At 50.6% G+C, this 21,441-nt stretch overlaps 1 protein-coding gene across 6 annotated transcripts in view; it reads left to right on the forward strand.

Annotated features, from left to right (window-relative positions):
• Positions 1–21,441, forward strand: part of Tbx5 (T-box transcription factor 5) — an 80,028-nt gene that overhangs the window by 41,747 nt on the left and 16,840 nt on the right. For all 6 annotated transcript variants that reach the window (XM_046446250.2, XM_046446251.2, XM_058579896.1 and 3 more), the window contains exons 4-7: positions 360–479; positions 1,258–1,405; positions 4,672–4,824; positions 11,913–12,004. In XM_046446250.2, the coding sequence (XP_046302206.1) occupies positions 360–479; positions 1,258–1,405; positions 4,672–4,824; positions 11,913–12,004 (513 nt within the window). The remainder of the gene's footprint in view (positions 1–359; positions 480–1,257; positions 1,406–4,671; positions 4,825–11,912; positions 12,005–21,441) is intronic.

Raw genomic sequence — 21,441 nt, forward strand, 5'->3', positions numbered from 1 at the left:
GGAGTCCTTTCCTCCAGAGTAGGTGGCTGGCTCTGAGAGGAGCATTTAGTTGGATTTGAAAGGGGTCCCTTTCAAGCCTTCTTTAAAACCATTTCTCTCTAAGCAGCCTCTGGTTGCTATTTCTCCCAGGTCCCCACAGGTATCCAGGTGCCTCCTCCTTTCCCATCCCTTTGCTTTCCTCCTCCCCACACCAGAACTTCAAGGGAAACCCGGGATGGATCTCAGGGAGAGTGGAGTGGAGCCAGTTTTTCCTCCGTTTTACTTGTTTCAAGGAATTGCATTTTCCATTAAAATCTGCAGACATGCTTCTCAAATATTGACATCAATTCCCTCTCCCCACCTCCCCCTCTCTCTCCTAGGCGGATGTTTCCCAGTTATAAAGTCAAGGTGACTGGGCTTAATCCCAAAACGAAGTATATCCTCCTCATGGACATTGTTCCTGCGGATGACCACAGATATAAGTTTGCAGATAATAAATGGTAGGCACCAGACAGGAGGAGGGCAGGGAGGGAATTGGAATCCCCCACCTTGAAGGAGTAAACATTTTTTTAGCTCCCACTGTGTGTTCCGAGGCTTGCACATGACTATTCTATTGCAGCCGGCTGACCACCCCCACCCCCCACCCACAGCCATTAGTTCCCATTTGATAGACCAGAAAACTGAGGCTCAGAGGAAATGGGGCCCTCTATTGCTGCACACACGAGCTCCGGATTTTTTTAAAAAGAGTATTGTTACCAAGCCCTGGATGTATTTCTGGGGGGCATAAAACCATTTACAGTTATTTTTTATGAGTTACCTGCTTTGAACATGGCTTTTTTATGAAATTACAAAATCGGCCCATGGCATTTTAGTTTAAAAAGGCAAGAGAGGAGAGGCCCATTCCTTGGATCGATTGCTCCCTGGCTGCCAGGAGTGCAGGGGCTTGAAGAGGAGGAGGCCCTCTTTGAATGCACTTAAGGAGTTTTCAAGATTTCTTTTGCACATTCAGGCTTCCAGAACCGGCCTGGTTGTGTGCGTGAGACACCACAGGGTCCCAGGCACGCCTGGCACTAGGGGAACTTTGAGGTGGAAGAAGAAAGAGTCGGGCCAGGGGATTGGCCTGGATGCTGGCGCCAGGCACTCAGGGGCACCTGGGAGCCTAAAGGAGATGGGAGGGTCAGGATGATCCAAGATGTCCCCGGCCAGTGCTTGGCAGCCCTTGCCTGGTGCAGTACCTCTGCTACTGCAGCCCCCAGGTCACGCCTCTCCTTGGTTTAGGTCTGTGACCGGCAAAGCAGAGCCTGCCATGCCGGGCCGCCTCTATGTGCACCCTGACTCGCCAGCCACAGGGGCGCATTGGATGAGACAGCTCGTCTCCTTCCAGAAACTCAAGCTCACCAACAACCACCTGGACCCCTTTGGGCACGTAAGTACCCTGGCCCTCTCCGTCCTCGGCCTCAACGCTTGCTCTTCTCAGCTTCACGTGTCCACGATTCTCCATTTCTTTCCTCCATTTCCCCCCTCCCAGGTCCCTTTTTGATCTGGCTTTTGGTCTTTCATTTTCTTCTTTTTCCTCCCTCTCTCGTCTCCTCTCTTTCCTTCTCCTGTAGTTCTCACCTCCTCATTCAGATTTCCCTTTGCTTTCTTTTCCTCGTTACCACTTCCTCCTCTGTCTCCACCACCCTCCTGCTCAGAGGGCCCACCCTCAGCTGTCCTTCCTGTGGAACGGTCCTGGGTCTGTATTTCCCTGTTGGCTGGAGCCAGGGCTCCCGGTTCTCCTGGCCTGGGGCTGCATCTGTGCCGCCAATCCCCGACCTTCTGCCTTTACTGAGGGTCCAGAGTCTTGGGGGCTGCTCATTCCAGGCCTGGACAATGGGGCCTGCAGGGTCAGCCTGTGCCTTAGGTGCGGTGAGAGGTGGGGGCCTTCAGTTATGCAAACAACATGGACACTGGGGCCCAGCAGGGACCTAGTACAGGAGAGGCCTCATAGGGGAGCGTATATTTTCCCTGTCCTTTCCAAGTTCTGCCTCATTTTTTAAATGTCCTGGGTGAGAGGGAGGTGGTCTGCCCCTTCTCTACAGGTGGCCAGTGAAGCCACCAGAGGAGTCTAGGTTGGTCCCAAGAGGGGGACCTGGTGAATTCCCTGACAGCATATGCTGGATATTGAGTGTGCAGCCGCCCCCCTCCCACCTCCTGCCCAGACAGCAGGTAGCTTTTAGGGGATTCTCAGCAGGGTGTCACCCCCTCTTCCTCAAAAGAAAACAAAGAACAAAACACTGATTCTTTTTTTTTTTTTTGGGGGGGGGATGTCCCTAAATCTCTTTGTATTATTTCTAATGATAGAAATAATTAGATAGAACAGTCTAGGAATTCAGTGAGGAGGTCCCTGTTGACAATTTCATAATGGGCTCCTTCACCCTGGGGCATCCATCCTCACTGTAGCCTAGAGAGGAAGACAAAAGGCACGGGGAGCGGAGGTGACTTGTCCAAGGTCACACAGCTTGCATTTGGGATCAGGGATTTGAGGGTAGCTCTAACTCCATAGAGACTCTTTGTCCCACCAGGTTGTCTCTCCAGAGTACAGCAACCGAGGGACACTTGGTCACCAAATTAGGGAAAGGAGGGGGTGGGGTGGGAATGGATTTGGCCATGAGGGAGCACAGTCGTGAAAGTTCAGATGAGGAATCTCCTCCTGCCAGGTCTTAGGACTCAGCACAAGCCCACCAGGATCTGGGGTGGGAAGAGGCTGAACTGCTGGCCAGAGAGGAGAAAGTCCCCTGCCCTTTCTGTGTCCCCGGGAAGGCTCCAAGGGGTGCAGAAAGCATCCAGCCAAACAGCAGAGCCTCCTTTCTGTTGAGCCTTGCTTGAAATCATCTCCGTCTTTCCTGGGTGGGGAGATGGCCCAGGGTAAGGAGTCGCTCTGCTGATTCCAAACAGACATTTTATATTTCAAGGGATTCTGAGGAAGGGGGGACCATTTTGTAAAGGTCCCATGTGCATCTCCTGGCTGGGTAGTCAGGGGGCTTGGTCGGGGGAGGGGATGGAGTCATGCTGGGAAGTGAGGGCTCCCCCAGCCCGAGGCCACTTCCTAGCTTTCCCCTCTGATTTTCTTCTGTGCCTTTGGGGTCGCTCTGGGGTGGACATCTGGGGAAGGTGCACAGCCCTGCCACCAAATTTGGGGGTTCAGGTCCCACTGAGCAGCCCACGGGAAGCGAGAGAGGTGCTCTATCCCAAACTCTGGACTTTTAATCCAGAGCCTCCCTAATGAAATTAGGAGCCATTAGATCGCCCTGGCGTTGACGTTTCCACACTGTCCCCAGCCGTCAAGGCAATTTGGCTAAGCCGGGAGGATGGCCGCGCCGGGCCGGGGGCTGTGGCTGCCCGCGGGGGCCGCTGCGTCTCTCTGTCGCCACGCTGCCCCGGTCGGCCGGCGTCGCTATCGGCCAGGGAGGCGGCCGGGCCCGGCGGCCGGAGATTAGAGCCCCGGCCGGGTCGCCAGCGCAGGGCCGCGAGCGGCAGCCCTTCCCCCTCCGCGCTGCGGGGCCTCCCGGGTTTGTCCGAAAATCCTGCCCCAGGGTCATCCTTGCAAATAATCAAAGACATTGAGACAATCCCAGTCGCTCCAGATTGTGGTCCTGGGGGAAAAAAGCGGGCCAGATTTGGGGGCCTTTAGAGGCCAGCGATTCGCCCATCCAGTGGGCATGGACCAGGACAGTTTTGGTAAATATTAGTGTTAATGGTCCGGGAGCATCAAAATCCAGGCGTCATCAGGACAACAAACCCAGTTTTATTAGAAGCGATGCTCATCGCTTGTGAATAGTCCTGGCTCCAGCAAGAACGTGCATCCAGCAGAGGTCCTCCAAGCAGGGAGACCTTCTCCTGGAAGAACCCTACGATGGGGGAGGCGGGCAGGAGGGAGAGAGAAAAATCACATTACCCCCCACCCCCCAAAGCAGATGCACCAGCTCCGAGCCTGGAGATGACGTTGGTTGTGAATGATGAGATAAAGTTGGAGAAGGGGAGCCTCCAGGGCAACCCGCCCAGCGCTTTGATGGGGTGGTTTGCCGGGTGCTTCCTGCCCATATCTGGCTCTCCTGAGAGGCCAGGCTGCACTTCCCACCCCTAAAAGTCTCTTTATTGACATTAGTTTGCCTGTTTCACAAAGGGCCAAGATTTGAGGTCCAAGTCTCAGGAAAAGTCTCATTTTCATTCCAGTTTTGCAAAAGCTTAGTGTCTTCCTTTACATGACTAGAGGGTTTGGCTGGCCTGGGGGTGGGTATTTGTTTCTTGACCCTAGTCATTCCAAAATTGCTGCCCAGCCTTCCCCAGACTCATTTGCTCCCCAAAGCAGACTCACTAGGCTCCCATTGGGGAGGTGGGAAGTGCCCTATGCAGAGAGTTAATTTATTAAGCAAACTTTATTAAGAATTCTGATTTACTGCTTTGTGTGCCTTGGGTAGATTACTGGAATATTACCTTGGCTTTTTAAGTTGGAAATTGTCATTTTTGAAATGTTTCTTTTTAATGAAATCATTGGCCCCTTTTCAAAACAGAAGGGAAAAAAAATGACTATTTTTCCGAGAGAGAGTCTATAGCTTGGAAGGCTAATTGGGGGGGGAGGGAGCAGGGATTTATCTGGAAACAAAGGGAGTTTTGATTTTCTTACAATCTCATTCTCTTTATTATTTTTAGATTATTCTAAATTCCATGCACAAATACCAGCCCAGATTACACATCGTGAAAGCAGATGAAAATAATGGATTCGGTTCAAAAAATACAGCATTCTGCACCCACGTCTTCCCGGAGACGGCATTTATTGCGGTGACTTCCTATCAGAATCACAAGGTGAGCCCCGCTCCCAGCAGGCAGCACCTGGGACTGTCTGCTGGCTTCCTGAATATGCAGTCTGGTCCTGGCTGCAACTTTGTGCTCTGAGGCAGGCTCTCTACCAGTGTGCGGTGTGCACCTGCACAACTTCTACCCCAAGAAGCGCAGAACTGCAGCCTAAGGGTGGTGGTGGTTCCTACTGCTGGAGGCAGCTGTCATGCGCACACACACCTGTTTGACTGACTTGTCATGATTTAGATGGCCACTCACTCAAATGCCACCAGAAGGCATCATTTTAGTGTGGAGGGGGAAATGGCTGGCACTACCCTCCGTGGAAGAACCTCTTCTGTTAGAGTCAGTGTCCTCCCTTTAGAGGCAGTTCAAGTGAGGGCGGCCAGGTTGGACGGTGAGGGGGGCAGTCCCTGTGGGATGAGTGAGGGCAGGTCACTCATCTTACCTGGATGGATGTGGGGATGGCCGTAACCCTCCCCCTCCCATAGCCCCTTTCCTGGAAACCACAAAGTCTGTGGAGCCTGGCAAGAGAGGCCAGGGGAGGGTTAGCACTCTAAAGCCTCCAGTTACCCCACCGAGGTCATTCCAGAGCAGGCTGGGTGGCAGATAATCCCCCCACAGAGGCCAGGGCTGTTAGAACAGGCTTTGGGTAATCTCCAAATTCAGGTTGTCAGTGACCAGGCCAAGCTGTGATGGATGGCTCCTTCCTGATCTTAGGGGAGAGCCTCCTTCCCTAGAAAAAAGCAACAGCTTTTTTAAAGGAGAAGGAAGATTATTCTGAGTCCTCTCCTCCTGTTGAACCAGCCAAGGGTGAGAAACAGTGAAGTCCAAATTCCCGAGAGCAGCAGAACTATTTCAGTTCAGTTTGAATCTGGCTTCTTGAAAACTGTCTCCTCTAAGGCTGTGGCAACCAGTGTGGTCACAGGAGAAATAGCAATCAAGAAGCTGAAGCCTCGTCTACATGTATAGATGCTCAGAGGCTCCCAGATCTGACACAGAGTCCAGGGGTATATCAGATCTTTTTTTTTTTTTTTTTTTTCCCCAATTCTCTGTGTCTCTGAAGAAAGGCCATGTTCATAGGGGAAGGAGTGCACACTTGAAAGTGATCTTCTCAAAACCACATCAGACTTCGGGTCCTTGGGGGAAAGATTCTGGATTCTATATAGTTATGATCTTAGGTCCCATCAGCTGTGGGTAGGTCTCAAAGAGATCACTGTCTCCCTCTCCTCTTCTCTGTTTGCAGCATTATTTATAGCATAACATCACATGCAACATTTGAAGTACACATTTATTTATGTATTTTTTTTTTGCGGCGGGGGAGCTGGGGATTGAACTCAGGGCATTAGACAAAGCTAAGCACCCATTCTTCCACTAAGCTACTCCCCAGCCCCTTGAAGCATACATACAACTTCACGCTTGACATACGTGCATGCCAGTAAAACTTTCAGTGGAATCATGAAAATATCCAATACCTCCCAAATTTCTTTTCAAAATTTTCTTCTCTGCCCTGTATATATTTAGTGATCTGTGCATGTGGATGGATGCCTGAGGAGGGGGCGTTCATACGTGTGGATTTTGTGCATTCATCTGTCTAAATGCTCACAGGTCAAAAATGTGCATCTTCAGCTGTACATTGAGATACGTGTGCATTTGATGATCACAATCAGGGTTTGCATACAGGAATTCTTTTGTTATTGTTGTTGTTTATCTGGATCAGAGAGCCCAGCTGAACTGCACATAGAGGTCTTTCTAGCCAGCCTGACATATTCTTTGGCAGGCAGAAGAAGGATTTCATAGGAGACATCCAGGCCCACTGGGTTTTCCCTCCCTTCTTACTCTCAGAGTCTCAAAGGCATCTATTTGCTGTGTGAGGAGCAAGTCCACGGCCTTACACGTTTCCAGTCGAGTCCAAGACCCTGCAAACATTTCCCCCATGGATATATGATGTGTGATTTAAATAAGCGGCCGGGGTTGCATATGATTTGTGGACTTGTTCTCATTACTTTATTGTCCCACCTGGAACGGGTATTGAGAATTCTGACTCCATGGGTGGAATCCAGCTGGGCTCTTACGACGCGTAGGTTGCCAGGGAGACTCTGGGGGTGGCGGACTGTTTGGATTCACATCCATTTGACTCTGGACAATGGACTTGATCCACTTTTCCTATCTGTAAAATGGGGATAATAAGAACATCAACCCTGTAGGATCATCAGGACGATGACCCGAGATAGACCTGGAGAGGTGCAGGACAGGGCTTGGCATCCAATTAGTTCCTGTCCTGGTGATCCAGCCATTGGTGGAAGACTTCACTGATCGGTTAGGAGGGGCAACTCTATTCCAAAGGAACATTCTGGAACATTCGGCCTACTCAGTGTCACACCCTGGCTATTTTAGAATTGGAAAGACGGGAGATTTTAAATAAGTTCTTATTGCCGTGGTTGAAAAAGAACTACCAGTGTTCCTCCTTGTGGTTTTTCCTGGGTTCATTCCCTGATCATATCGTCAACTCAAGGACCCTTCGTCTTGTATTTTGCTTTGGACAAAGGATCAGGGCAAGAAAAGCAATCCACGCGATTCGATTGCCAGGACACTTTGGGAAAATACAAGTCCCTTTTTGTTTGGTCCGAGAGCTCCGTGCTTTGCTTTGGGGATGGTCTTTCTGGACGTGGGTGCAGGTACCAGGTGGGGGTAGGCATGCGACAAGAGCTCATTTCTTGGGCTGCAGTCACATGCCTGAGCCCACAAGGGCTCCTAATGACGAGACATATTTCCTCAGCCCAGCTGTGATCCCAAGCTGGATTTGGGAATTATTTCCCCAGATGGTTGACAGCTTGAGAAAGATATTTAAACACTCGAATCTTCCCCGGCGACGTTCACCCTGTGAAACATGTCTTTGTCAGGTTTTCACTGCAGTTCTCGGCAGCCATGCCCAGAAATATTTAGGTGTTAAAAAAAGGTCACGTGGGCATTTCATTTCCCTGCCCTTGCGACCATGGCTGTGTATGCCACGGCTCTATCCCCCAATATTAACTCACTTTTCCATCAAAAAGCATTTTCCTCCTGCTTAAATCATTGTGTACGCAGCCTATATTTATGAGGTACGAGCTTTCTGGTTGGGACCAGGAAATGAACCCCTAATAGAGAGACATAATTAAGATTTTTGGCTCTCATGAGTTCCCCCCCCCCCTTTTTTTTTCAAAAGCAAGAATTCACAACAATTATTCTCATTAATTTTTACAACCTCTGTCTCACCAGTTGGAGCTGGTATTTATATTTGCCCTCTCCCCCACCCCCACGGCCAGCCCCCCCACACACGGCCAGCCCTCCCCCGGATATCCGGTTTTATGCTGATTTTGGAGGGAGCACCTCTATATGGCAAATACGAGGGAGTTTCAGGGGAGACTTTTGGCAGAACTGGAGCATCCAGGTGGATGGGCTTAGGTACTCCTGAACCAGCACACACAGCCTCTTGACAAGGGGACTTTACAGACAGGGTTGTCGTTCAAGTGGACGGGGACACATGGAGAAAGGTATTCTCATTTGCAGACAAGCTCATCTGTCGATGTTTCTCAAAGGCATTTCTTAGGTCCTAAGGGTGCCTACACTCCATCTCCAAAAGTCTCTATTTAGCAAATTGTGCTATTTCTCGTAAGCTGTGGTGATAAAGCATAAGAATTAGGGAGTAAGGGACCTTGTTTGGGGTGTAAGGAATGGATTTGAGCAAAAGTCTTTTGCAGATAAAATAAAACTCCCCCATTTTTTTTCCCTTTTGCAACTTTTGGCTCTGAATTCTTGGTGGGGCAGTAACTATGGGTTGCCCACACTATGCAGCCCCAAGTCCCCATCCTCCCTGTCCTCAATGTTTGCAGGGACCAGCTTCTGTGGCTGGGGTGGGTTGGCCTGGGGGAAAGGATTCCCTCCTCCTCCTTTTTCTTCTCTTCTCTCCCTCCCCACCCACCCACCCAAATCTCTCTCTCTCTTCCTTTGGACTAGGGATTGAACCAGGGGCACATACCCACTGAGCTACATCCCCAGCCCTTGTTATTTTTTAATTTGGACACAGGGTCTCACTCAGTTACTTAGGGCCTCGCTAACTTGCTAAGACTGGCCTCAAACTTGCCATCCTCCTACCTCAGCCTCATACACCACTGAGATCTTCCTGTTTAAATGATCTAATTTCATTTTTTATGATTTTTTTAAAAATGATTTGTTATTCATTGAGTTGCAATTCATTGTGATGAAATCTGAGTGGGAAGGAAAGGTGATGGAATCTTAGACTCCTAAAATGAGCTGTCCAAGAGTGTACATGTTGAAGATTATTTTGTGAAAGGATTTTGTAGAGTTTTTTTTTTTAACTCACAGTGAAGAGTTAAGACAAAATCACAAATCTGCAGGAATGAGCTCAGTTTTTTTTTTTTTTTTTTTTAAATGAAGCCAGGTGCAGTGGCACACACCTATAATCCCAGCGACTCAGGAGGCTGAGCAGGAGGATCACAAGTTCAAGACCAGCCTGGGCATCTTAGTGAGACCCTGTGTCAAAATTAAAAAATCAATCAAAAGACCAGGATGTAGCTTAGTGGCAACATGGGGTTCAATTCCCAGAAAAAAAACAAATAAATAAATAAAGAGGGTGGAAGGGAATGTGTATACACATGTGTGCAAACACATGGATGTGTGTATATACATGTATTTCAAAAAAATTTTTTTTTCTTTTTGGGTACCTCTGATGGAACTCAGGGGCACCCGACCACTGAGCCCCATCCCCAGCCCTATTTTGTATTTTATTCAGAGACAGGGTCTCACTGAGTTGCTTAGCGCCTTGCTAAGTTGCCAAGGCTGGTTTTGAACTCACGATCCTCCTGCCTCCGCCTCCTGAGCCGCTGGGATAACAGGTGTGCGCCAGCACTCCCGGCTTCCAAAATATTTTTAAATGGATGTAAAAGACCACTTTGTGGTTCCAGAAAGTATAGATTTTCCATGCACCTCCCCCACATGTGCTTGGACTTCCCCATGGTCAACACCCCCACAAGAGTGGTCCATCTGTTACGTGGACGACCCCACATTGACATATCATTATCACCCCAAACCTGCTGTGACCTCAGCGTTCATATCTGTAATGTGGTGCTATGGGTCTGGACAAACCATATAGTGACAGGTGCCCACCATGGCCGGGTTCCACAGAGGATCTTTACTGCCCTAAAAATTTTCCGAGTTCTGCCTCGTCATCCTCCCCCTCAACCCCTGGCAATTTCTGACCTTTTGAAATTTTTTCACCATAGTTTTTCTTTTATTTTCCTGGATGTCAGATTATTGGAGTCAGATATTAAAAATGTGAGATGTTTTTTTTTGTTGTTGTTGTTATGCATTCAGGTATCATACATAGAGCAAGTCAGTGAGTCGGTTTGTTTGTTAGTTTGCGGTGCTGGGGGTGGAACCCAGAACCTCCTGCAATGCTGGGCCGAAGCTCTACCATTGAGCTACACCGCAGCCCTCAGACAGTGATTTCATGTTCATTATAGAGTCTTGGAGCTAGAAGGGATCTATGTAGGCTGTTTCTTCTAGAGGCAGGATGTATCAGAACAGCTCAGGGGAGCGATTTAGAAGTGTGCCTTCATTAATGATTCCTGGCCCAGAGTTTCTTGAAGTCCATGTACTGCTGGGGTAAGGGGAGAGGTTTTGCAGGGGCACTCGAGTATGATCCAAGTCAGGGGGAGAAAGTTCCCTTCCCAGTTATCTTTCTAGTCTTCTCTTGGAGGAAGAGAGATAGCCCTTCCTTCAGTACAAGTTGGTGTGTGGTGTTCCAACGTCTTCCAAAGCGCCTAATCTCTTCCTGCCACCAGGGGAAGGCAGGGTTTGGATGTAGAGCTTTCTGTGGGTCCTAGTACAGAGATCTTGATACAGTGGTTTTCTCCTTATTGAATAGCAAAGGATTCTAGTTTTTCATACAGAGAAGAGATATCCTATTTCCGGGTAAAATAGATTTCAATAAAAAGAGGTTCAATGTAAATATAAATATCAAGCAAACCAGTATGCAGGTGATCTATGATACGACAGTGATCGTGACGGGGGTTCCCCCCCGCCCTGCCCCCAGGACTGAAGCTAGAGTCTTGATGTCCTGGTGCCTATACTGTGACTGTCAATGAGAATTCTGGGCTGGGGTGTAGTTCTTGGTTAGCGCTTACCTAGCATGTGCAAGGCCCTGGGTTCGATTCCCAGCTCTGAAAAACAAAATCGAAAAAGAAAGAAAAATCAATTCACACATGACTTTTAGGAACTACTTCTAGCAAACACCATATGTATGCACTCCGTCACCTGGATGGGCTACTGCACATTCACACTCCCCTAATACGCGTTGCTGGTTTAAATTAAAGTTCCAGGCCAAGACGTTCAGAAAGACCCTCTTTCTGTTGCTTAGCTCCCTACCCTGCAGATCACTAGGACAGACAGAGCTCGGGAAGCCACCTCGGCCCAGAGCTGTATGGTCGCTGTCATAGATGTGATCCGCACACGTGTCCGTGTTTATTTTATTGGCCACTGTTTCCCACCTGGGCCAGTGAAGTCTGTGAAACCATGAAATGACTTGATTGTTGGAAAGTCACCATCAAGACAAGTTTTCTCCAAACGGGGGATTGCCTCACTGCCGGATATACAACCCCCCACCCCCCCGTGCCAACATGCAAGACTTTCCAGGGCGGGGGCTTCGGGGGCTGGGGGACCAAATGTTGAGGCCTACACTGTGCTAGAAATACAAAGTGCCCAGATCAGACACATGCACGCATGCACGCGCACACACACACACTCACACACACTTAGACTCATGACTCTGGCTGGAAGGATGGCAGAATGTGACTCCAATTAATGTGCAAACCGAATCCAGCCCCCCACGCCCACTCCCCCAAAGGCAGTCTGAGCTAGGACATGTTTCAAAAGCCTCCACTCCAATGAAGTGGTGGGTCCCGGTGACATGACTGGCTTAATTTGCTTCTTTGGGTTGCCTGAGGCCGCGTTTCCGTGGCACCGTTAGGAGCTCTGGTCCCTGAGGTAGTCTTGTGGCAATAAAGTGTAAAACGGCCGGTTCTCCCTCCTTCCTTCAGATCACGCAATTAAAGATCGAGAACAATCCCTTCGCCAAAGGATTCCGGGGGAGTGACGACATGGAGCTGCACAGAATGTCCAGAATGCAGAGGTAGGAAAGCAGATCCCTGTGCCCCCCCCGTGCCTGGTGGAGCCGGGGGGGGGGCACTCAGCTCTCGTGCTATGGCCACCCTGCCCACGAGCACCAGGCGCCCAGAGATGGGGAGGAAAGGCTCGTTCCCCTTTCTGATTACTGTCCCATGCGACCGAGGCCATCAGCAACCTGAGGGTGATGCTCCCGGGCGGGAGAAGAATCAGGAGAGCTGGGCTTTGTCCATCACTTCCCTCTGCAATCTCTCTCCTGAGCGGAGTCCCTTTCTCTTTTTCTTCCCATAAGTCACAGCCGAGGAAGGCTTTTCTCTTTGGCATCGGCTCACGGTAAATGAGAGAGAAGTTAATGACTTGATTTCCTAGGGGTGAAGTACAAAATTTGACACCATGTGGTGTCCAGGGCGCTGGGGGATTGGAAGCTGGTGCTAAAAATTGCTTGGTATTTTTACATATCCTGTGGTCGCAGCCGCTGATATGACAAATAGAAGAGACTGGAGCGAATGCACAGAGTGGGGATGGGGTCTGATTTGAAAAGATGGAACAGGCATGGTGGATGTCCTCAAAGTTCTCCGTGCTCGGGAGAGGCTTCCAGACGAACTTGCCATATGGCAAGAGAATCAGAAATCACATCTTGAGCTGTTTTGACCAAGAGGGTTTTTTTGTTTTTTTGTTTTTGTTTTTTTCTTCCTTCCCCCTTTTGGTGGGTTTAGTGTTTCAAAATAAAATGAAGTCATTTGGGAGGTTTTTCCTTCTCCTTTTTGGAAGATGTGACAGGAAGAGTCAGGCAGGGAGACAGACATATGCCTTCAGAGACTGAGGGAAGAGAAACGAGGAAGCTGGTGGCTTTAGCTTTGGATTTAAAACTGCCTTCTGGGGAATTATTTTTAGGCAGCAGGCTTACCAGATCCGATTGTGCAGGCTTCTAAAAACTCAAGGACATTACTTTCAGCTGTGCCCGGGGACAGCACACGCCTGTACGTCCCTGTGTTCCTGGCTGGCTTCCTTCCAACGGTAGACTCCTAAGGTGCCTTTGGTGGCTACGATAGCCAACTTCCTGAGTCATCTACATTTTGAAATCGGTGTTTAATTTAGTCCCAGGATCAGTGGAAACAGTGTGGACAGGAATCCCATCTTAGTGGAGAGAGGTCCAATTATCTGTGCCTTGGAGCGCCACGGGTCGCGCTGCTCCTCCAGTGTTCAGAATTCAGGGGACACCGAAACAGCTCTGTCCTGCCCAAGTCCTCCCAGGGCTACGTGTGAAGGTCCAGGCCGCACAGGTAGGGGCCGCCCTGCCCCACCGCCCTGACAAGCTGGCTGTGGTGGGGGGACTTCCCTCCTTCCCACGAGGTCAAGAGCAGGGTAGCAGATTGAAGGAGCCGCGGGCACCTCTCCAGGTGAACTAGTCACCATGTCCTGCGGATGCTCCTTCTTTCTGGGGAAGGGGTGGACCCCGGGGCCTCGTACATGCTAGGCTCACACTGTGCCACTGAACTCCGCCGGGCCCCGATTCTACCTTCTTACGGGGTCTCGGCTTCCCTCCCTCTCTCCTTTCAGGCCCCTCATGGCAGCCAGCACCCTCCCGGCTGCCTTGGACCTGCCTGTGGTCCTGTCCCCGCTGGGGGGCTTCTCCAAGCAGCCACCAGATAGATCTCTGTAAAGCACAAGTCACGCAAAGGGACATCCACCTCTTACTGCCCCTCAGCGTAAGGCTCAGGCTTCTCCTGGCTGCCCCCCTTGTCCCCCCAGGCCTGGCCCCGGCTTTGGCTCCTGCTCTCTGTCTTGGTCACTGCGGGGGATGCTCCCATCCTAGAGTCGTTCCTTTCTGTTTAGCCTCCAGGTCTCTGCCCTCTCCCACGGGCCACCTCCCAACTCTCCCTGGGTCTCCCGGGGCTCTTCCTTTCTCCTATGGCCGCAGATTGTGTGGTCAGCATTTTTTTTTTTCCCTGCGGGGCTGGGGACGGAACCCAGGCCTCGTGCACTCCAGGCAAGCGCTGCACCCCTGAGCTGCACCCGAGGCCTGGTGCGTGTGTCTCTTCCCGACTCCACGTGGCTTCCCTGTGTCAGACGGGGTCCCTGCAGTTTGGAAGGTGCTGGGACAGATATCAGACACAAAAGGAGGGACAGGTGCAGTGTTCGAGATCCGGAGCAGCAGGCTTTGAACCACAGCTGTTTGGCTATTCAGGCAGGGACTCTAGGCTGGTCTGCTTGGCTGTCCTGGCCACCCCCCAGATGGACCAGGCCTTCTCCCTGGTGGGGACTATGCACGTGGACCAGAGGGAAGGGGTGACTTGTTGGATTTAGTCTCTCCCAGAGCCCCGTGGTGTGTCTCTGTGGCCTTGTTAGGAGCAGCGTGGCAGAACCCAAGGGCTGTGCTGACCCCTGACCAGGTCGGGGAGTCCATAAGGTCATCTCCTACTCAGTTCTTTGGTGACATTCTTGGGGCAGGCGAGGGAGGGAAGCAGATTGACTCCAATAGAAGGCTTCAAAGTCCGACGGACATGGGTCCAACCTGGTCGTGATTATCAGCAGGTGACGCTGGGCAAGTGATATCACCTGGCAGAGCCCCAGAGCCTTCTTCTGTGAAATGGGTCTGAATAGATGGAGCTTCCACTTCCCAGGGTTTTCACGGGACCCACGTGGGAAAGTCTCTAGAAAGCGCTGGACACACTCAGGAAAACCGACCTGATTGTGGGGAAGCTCCCAGTCGGTTTTGTCCTTGTGCAGGATTTATTTTGGGCGCGAGTCCCAACCCCCAGGTTGCCGTAGGTAGTGACAAGTGGGGACTGTGGCTCTCCGGAGTCAGCCCTGATAACAGCCAGGCAGGCTCCGCAGGCGCACTGTTAATCTTGTAATCCTGTTTCCCGTCCCCCACACACCCGGTGACAGCTGGCTCGGGCAGAGAAGCAGGAGGGATGAAGTTTCCTCTCTTCCAACAATTGGAAGAGGGGCGAGAGGTGGCGTCTGGGAGGCCGAGAGCGCGCTTATTCCGCAGAACTCGCTCTTGGCCTCCCTCGCCAGCCTCTGGGCACCCGCCCCACTCTCTCTCCTCACCCGACTCTCTGTGTTTGGAAAACGCAGATGATGTCTTAGTTATTTTCCAACATTCATTTACGGTCTCTGGTTACAGAGGCCCGATCCCCGCTTATTATAAAAACGGGAGGGCCGTGGTCGGGTGCAGAGAAGAAAATAAAACCATTTGAACGTCCCGTCTCAGGCTACCGATGATAAAATGCACGCCAGGGTTCTTTAGAAAGGCTCCTCTGTGCCCGAAAACCAGTGTTTCCCAGATTGCGGCCCCCAGACAGGCGACAGAGGAGATGGTAGATGGTGCTCAGAGCTCGGGCCCGTGGCATTGTGATTTCATAGATGTGCTGCTTAGGATGAGTCTGAGGAGTCCAAGAGGCGGGGTTGAGGCCATGGGAGGCATCTGGGGAGGCCCAGCCTCATGGAGAGACCAGGCTTTGAGAGGGGGCTGCGGCAAGGAGGCATGGGCAGGGGGTCTAGAAAAGTCTAGGGACCTCGGGTAGGGCCCAGATTCCAGAGACCTCAGGAAACCAGCTGGGGAGACTGTGATAGGGCAGCTCGGCTTCTCGTTACTGTAAGCAAATACCTTAGGTATTCTCTCTTAAAAAGAAGAAAGTTTATTTTGGCTCATGGTTTTAGAGATTTCAGCCCATGATCCATCGGCACCCATGCTTGGGGCCTGTAGAAGGTGGGGCCGCTCACCTCATGGTCCATGGGAAGCCCAGAGAGAGGAAAGGGCTGGGGGGGCCCTTGTCCCCTTCAAGGATACTCTTCCAGTGACCAAACTTCTGCCTGTTAGGCCCCTCCTTTTAAAGGTCCCACCTCCTCTTAATAGGGCCTCAGGCTGGGGACCAAGCCTTTAATAATATGGGTCTTTGAGGGACTCTTATCCAGATCATTGAGTGACCCAGCAGGCCAGCTATGAGGCCCTGGCCTCAAGCGTATCCTGTCCTGCTCTCCATGGGTGACGCTAGATCAAGGCCAGACAAAGCAGGGCCTTGGGGTCCCCCAGCTTCCTCCAGTGCATCTGCAGCCTACTAAAGGGACAGAGGTTCAGGCTGACTCTGCCCAGGTACCATAAAGTGGCAGTCTGTGGGCCCCATGGTGCCCCTTACATATGCGCTGAGCACGGCCGTGTGAGGGGCCAGCAGCCCCAGGAGACCCTCTGGGCGTGCTGGCCGTCTGTGGATCAGGGGCTCCAGAGGCACTCAGCTGGGCAGGGCTCGTGGGCTGGGCGTTGGTGGGCACAGAGCTGGAGGGGGGACAAGGCCAAGGCCAGCCCGCGTGGTCCCCTGTTGGGGCTCACATTCCCTGCCTGCTGGCCCTCTGCGGGAACGTCAGCCCGCTGGCCACTAGAGCCTGTGCACGTGGCTTCTCCAGCACGTGGACCCAGGGTGCGCAGACTTCTTCCATGACGGCGGAAGCCGAATGTCCTTTGCGGGCCCCACTTCCAAAGCCACTTCGTGTCACTCCAGGTACATTCTGTTAATGCAGGATGGCTCACTCAGGTGGCCCGTATTCAAGGAGGAGGGACAAGGGACAAGGATTCTTCCTCTGTCTAGAGGGACTGTCCAAGAATGAGCTGGGCCGTCAGCACAGGGCCGAGGTGGCCCAGAGGGACTCCCAATTGCTGTCAGGTATTGAGACCCTGAAGCTGGCCACACAGCTGGTGGAGATGCGTGGCCTGGACGCGAGCTTGGCTTCTTCAGGGTGGACAGGGTCCCCTTTTCATGATGCCAGGGGCCACTTAGATCCTCACAATGACAAACCAGACCCAGAGTGCTGCCCCTTGGTCCTTGTCACTGCCTTCACACAGAGTCCATGGGCAATGACCGGCCTTTTCACCACAAGCAGCACGACTTAGCGTCCCTTATCCAAAGTGCCGAGGGCCAGCAGTGCTCCAGGTTTGGGGTTTTGTTGGATTTTGGAATATCCGATTATGCATAATGAGCCATCTTGGGGATGAGGCCAAGTCTCAACGTGATCTTAATTTGTGTTCAGTGCGCGGCTTGTCCACAGAGCCTGGTGCTGAGTTTGGGCAGCATTTGGGTGCACCGGTAGCTTTATTGTGTCAGGGCTGGGGATGAAACCCGGGCCCTTGCACATTCGAGGCCACTGAGCCACACCCCCGGCCCCCTGCACCTTGTTTTGACTGCAACCTGTCACACAAGGTCAGGTGTGGAATTTTCCACTTGTGGAATCATATCATACTGAAGGACTGTTGGATTTTGAGGCAGAGGTGGGGGTAGTAAGTAGTGCACGCCTATAATCCTGGGGACTTGAGAGGCTGAGGTAGGAGGATCGCATGTTCAAGGCCAGCCTCAGCCACTGAGTGAGACCCTGTCTCAAAATTTAAAAAAATGAAAAAGAAAAAGGGCTGGGCTGGGGATGTAGCTCAGTGATAGAGCACCCCCAAGTTCAACCCCCAGTACCAAAAAAAAAAAAATCTAGATTTTGGAGCATTGGGGGGTTTGGGATCAGAATTCTCATCCTGTGTTTTTGGAGATTCCAGGAAGTGGGGGATGAGATTGGGGGCTGTGTCACCCTTGGGGAATTTGGATGGCTCAGATTTTCATGGAAGGAATAAAGCTATCTGTACCTCCTTATTCTTTTCCTGAGGTACTGGTGCATTGTGGGGAGCAGTCCTCAAAGCGGGGGTACCTGAGGGCTCCACCTCATCTTGTTGGATTTCGAGCCAGCCAATCAGAAAGTGCATGGGGGAGTCTGGTGTCGAGAACTTCTCAGCTAAACCACTGCCCTGTTGCTCAGTCCAGCCTCTAGACAAGGCCACCTTGGAAATGGACCTTTCTCACTCCCTGTGGGGCCCTGTCACCCCCTCTCTGGTTCCTCTAGGGAGGCTTCCTGGTCTGGATATGAGACCCCTTTTGAAAATCCAATTAAAGCAAGAGACTCTCTAAAAGGTTCACAAGATATAAATAGAAGAAAAAATTCAAACAATTTCCAGGGATTCATGGGCCCGGGACCCCTCAAAGGTAAAAGACCCTCCCTCCTTGATTCTTTTCTTCTTTATCTAAATCTCAGGTTCTGACCACAAACGATCAGTTTTCCAGTCCAGGGCTTTGCACGCTGGTGTTGTCATGCTTGTGGTGACTAGCAGTTCCAGATGTCCCCCCCCCCCATGCAAAACCGTCTCCAGGGCTGAGTTCTGGAGACTCCATTCACGCCCGCTGTGGCTGCAATTATGCTGAGCCACCTGGCTCAGGGAGGTGTGCGGTGATTCAAGGCAAGAGAAGCCGAGCCCGACAAGGGACGTTGGACAGCTGGGGTTTGTCCGAGGGATTCCACCATGTTGAGGGTCCAGGGTAAGGATGCTCAGAATAGCCACCACCTGCAATAGGGTCCCCCCCACTGCCTCCCCACCCACCCCTGCCCAGGGACCCTGCTATGAATGGCTCGATCACTCCCATAGCCACATCTTCCACCTTTATTGAGATATAATTAACAAAATGGTATTTATTTAAGGTATACAACTTAATATTTTGATAAACAGACCATTGTGAAAAAAGTCACCACAATCAAGCTAATTATCTCCTCATCACTCACCTAGTTAGCAGTGTGTGTGTGTGTGTGTGTGTGTGTGTGTAGTGGGAACACTTAGGACCTACCCCTCTAGCAAATTTCAAGCATATGTCAGTGTGGTTAACTATATTCACACACTGTACTGGAGGCCTCTGGAATGTATTTCTCCTGCACAGTCGGAACTTGTGTCTCTAGACCACCTTCTCCCCATTTCCCTCTTCCCCCTAGGCCCTGGCAACTACCATCCTTCGCTCTGCGGCTTGGAGTTGGGCTATTTTACATTTCCACATGGGAGTGAAATCCCGCAATGTGGATCTTTCTGGCTTGTTTGCTCGTGCTGTCTCAGTGAGGGGATTTCTTTCTTTTTTAAGGCTATATAATATTCCACCCTGTCTGCGTACCCCGTTTTCCTTCTCTACTCATCTGATGGGCATCAAGGTTATTTCCCCTACTTGGCTATTGTGAACAGTGTTGCAGTGAATGTGGGAGGTGGAGAAGTCACTTTAACATGCTGATTTCATTTCCTCTGGATGTAGACCCAGCACAGAGATTACTGGTCACATGGTTGCTCTATTTTTAGATTTTTGAGGAATCTCCATGATGTTTTTCATAATGGCCATGCCAAGCTCACATTCCCACCAGCAGTGCACAAGGGTTCCCTTTTCCCACATCCTTGCCAACACTTGTTATCTTCTGTTGTTTTGACAGTAGCTATCCGAACAGGTGTGAGGTGACATCTCCTTGAGGGTTTGATCTGCATTTCCCTGATGAACAGTGAAGCTGAGTATTTTTTTTTCATATACGTTGACTATTGTTGACTATTTGTATGTCTTTTTTGGAGAAGGTCCTTGCCCATTTTAAATTTCTATTATTATTATTATTATTTGCAGTGCTGGGGATTGATCCCAGGGCCTCGAGCATGCTAAACATTTCTCAAACTTTTGGTGACATCACGCTTACCTGGGGAGCTTGTTAGAAAGCAGATTTCTGCATCTCCCCTGAGAGGTGCCGTGTCAGTGGCTTTGGGGACAGGTTGGAAGCTGCCCTTCAACAAGTGCTTTCTGATGTTTTATTCTGAAACATTTAAGACACCTAGAAAACGATTCTACAATTAACATTTTGCTACAGATTTATCTGTCGCCTATGGATGTCTCCCTCCATCCATTCGCCCCTCCATCCCTCTGTCCATCTGTCCACCCATCCTTTTGATTTTTATTGATGCCTTTCAAGCTGAGTTGCAAACATGATTACATTTCCTCCCTAAACACTTCAGCATGTGCCTCATTAGCAGTGTGTGTGTGTGTGTGTGTGTGTGTGTAGTGGGACCTGGCTTTTATTCACGATTCATTATTTTAGGTTAAGTTGACCCAAAGAGACACACACAGAAATCTTAAGTTCGCTCGTCACTTTGTGACAAATGTCCAAAACCCAAGGTGCAACCAGAATATAGAACCCCTCCCTTCACCCCACAAGGTTCCCTTCCTGTTCACTCCGGGCTGCTCCTCCCCACCCAGGGCACGTTCTGACCTTTATTCACTATGGCGTAGTTTTCTCTGTTACTGAATTTCATATGCACAGACTCATACAAAGTGCATACTTTTTTTTCCTCCTGGGGAATTTCAAAATGTACCGTCCAGGCTGCATCCCAGAACAATGACCTCAGACCCTTTGGGGGGCAAACTTGGGTGTCCGTGTTTTTAATTCCTTATGTGAATGCCTTGTGCAGCCAAATTTGAGACATAATCTCCTGGAGAGATTTCCCCACTTCGTCCTTCCCTATTCTTTGCCCTGCCTCCCGACAACACCCCCGCCCCCCGCCATCCCCCCAGCCAACACGCTCACGTTAACATTTTATTTTCCAAGAGATCCATTCCTTTGTAGGGTCCTTTCTTTTGAGGGGTGATGGATTTCTGCATGAATCCCCAGAACATTTGACATCAGTCCAAAGTGGTAGCTTTGGGTGCTGTTTCCAAGGTCATCTTTTGAAGCAGACGTTCTTTGCATGACCAAGGGGCCCCCACATGATCCCCCCTCCTCCCCAGAACAAAGAAAGGCTTCAGACGATCCTTTTAGGTACAAGAAGGAGATTGGGAAAGGTCACTTAGGCCAGCCTCTTCCAGCCATCTAGTTTCCAGAAGGTGCCTGTCCACCACCGTCCACCACCATCGGACCATCCTTCCAAAAACCATACAAGTAACAAAAAAGGAATAAGATGAAGACACAGTTAAATTTGGTAGAACTGTTAAAAAGAGACTCTATAAAATCCTGAGCGGCTCTGTCGGGAGCTAGAAAACCGGCAAGGCTATTGGATGAACTCTTACTCTCAACTCATCAAAAATTCAGCTAAAAAAAAATATAGCTCCAATTGACTTTTTTTTTTTAATATTTTATTAGTTTTCGGCGGACACAACATCTTTGTTTGTATGTGGTGCTGAGGATCGAACCCGGGCCGCACGCATGCCATGAGAGCGCGCTACCTCTTGAGCCACATCCCCAGCCCCTCCAATTGACCTTTTCTGTCTACAGTTTCCCATCCAGCCTTTACCTCGGGGGCTCACCCCGGTTGTGTGAGATGATGCTTGTTTCCTCCATTCTGCAAATGGAGACGCTAAGACCAAGGGAGATGTCATGGACCATCCAAACAGCTTGGTCCAGGATCCCCCCTCCCAGGATCTCGGAGCTGCCTCGGTTGTGTTTGCAAACATCATTTTTGAAATTGCAGACGCCCTTTGAATAGTTGATGTGCAAATGAACCCCTGACAAGCTGACCGTGTTTGCTCTTTGAGGGTCTTTCTAGGACATTTGAAGTCCTCCAAAGGTAAGAGCCACTCACTGCCTGAACATAGTGCAGTGGGATTTCCCAGCGGGTGTGGA

Source organism: Marmota monax, unplaced genomic scaffold, assembly GCF_021218885.2.
Source record: "Marmota monax isolate L192 unplaced genomic scaffold, Marmota_monax_Labrador192_F-V1.1 WCK01_AAM20220418_F8-fsc00092, whole genome shotgun sequence".
Taxonomy (NCBI): domain Eukaryota; kingdom Metazoa; phylum Chordata; class Mammalia; order Rodentia; family Sciuridae; genus Marmota; species Marmota monax.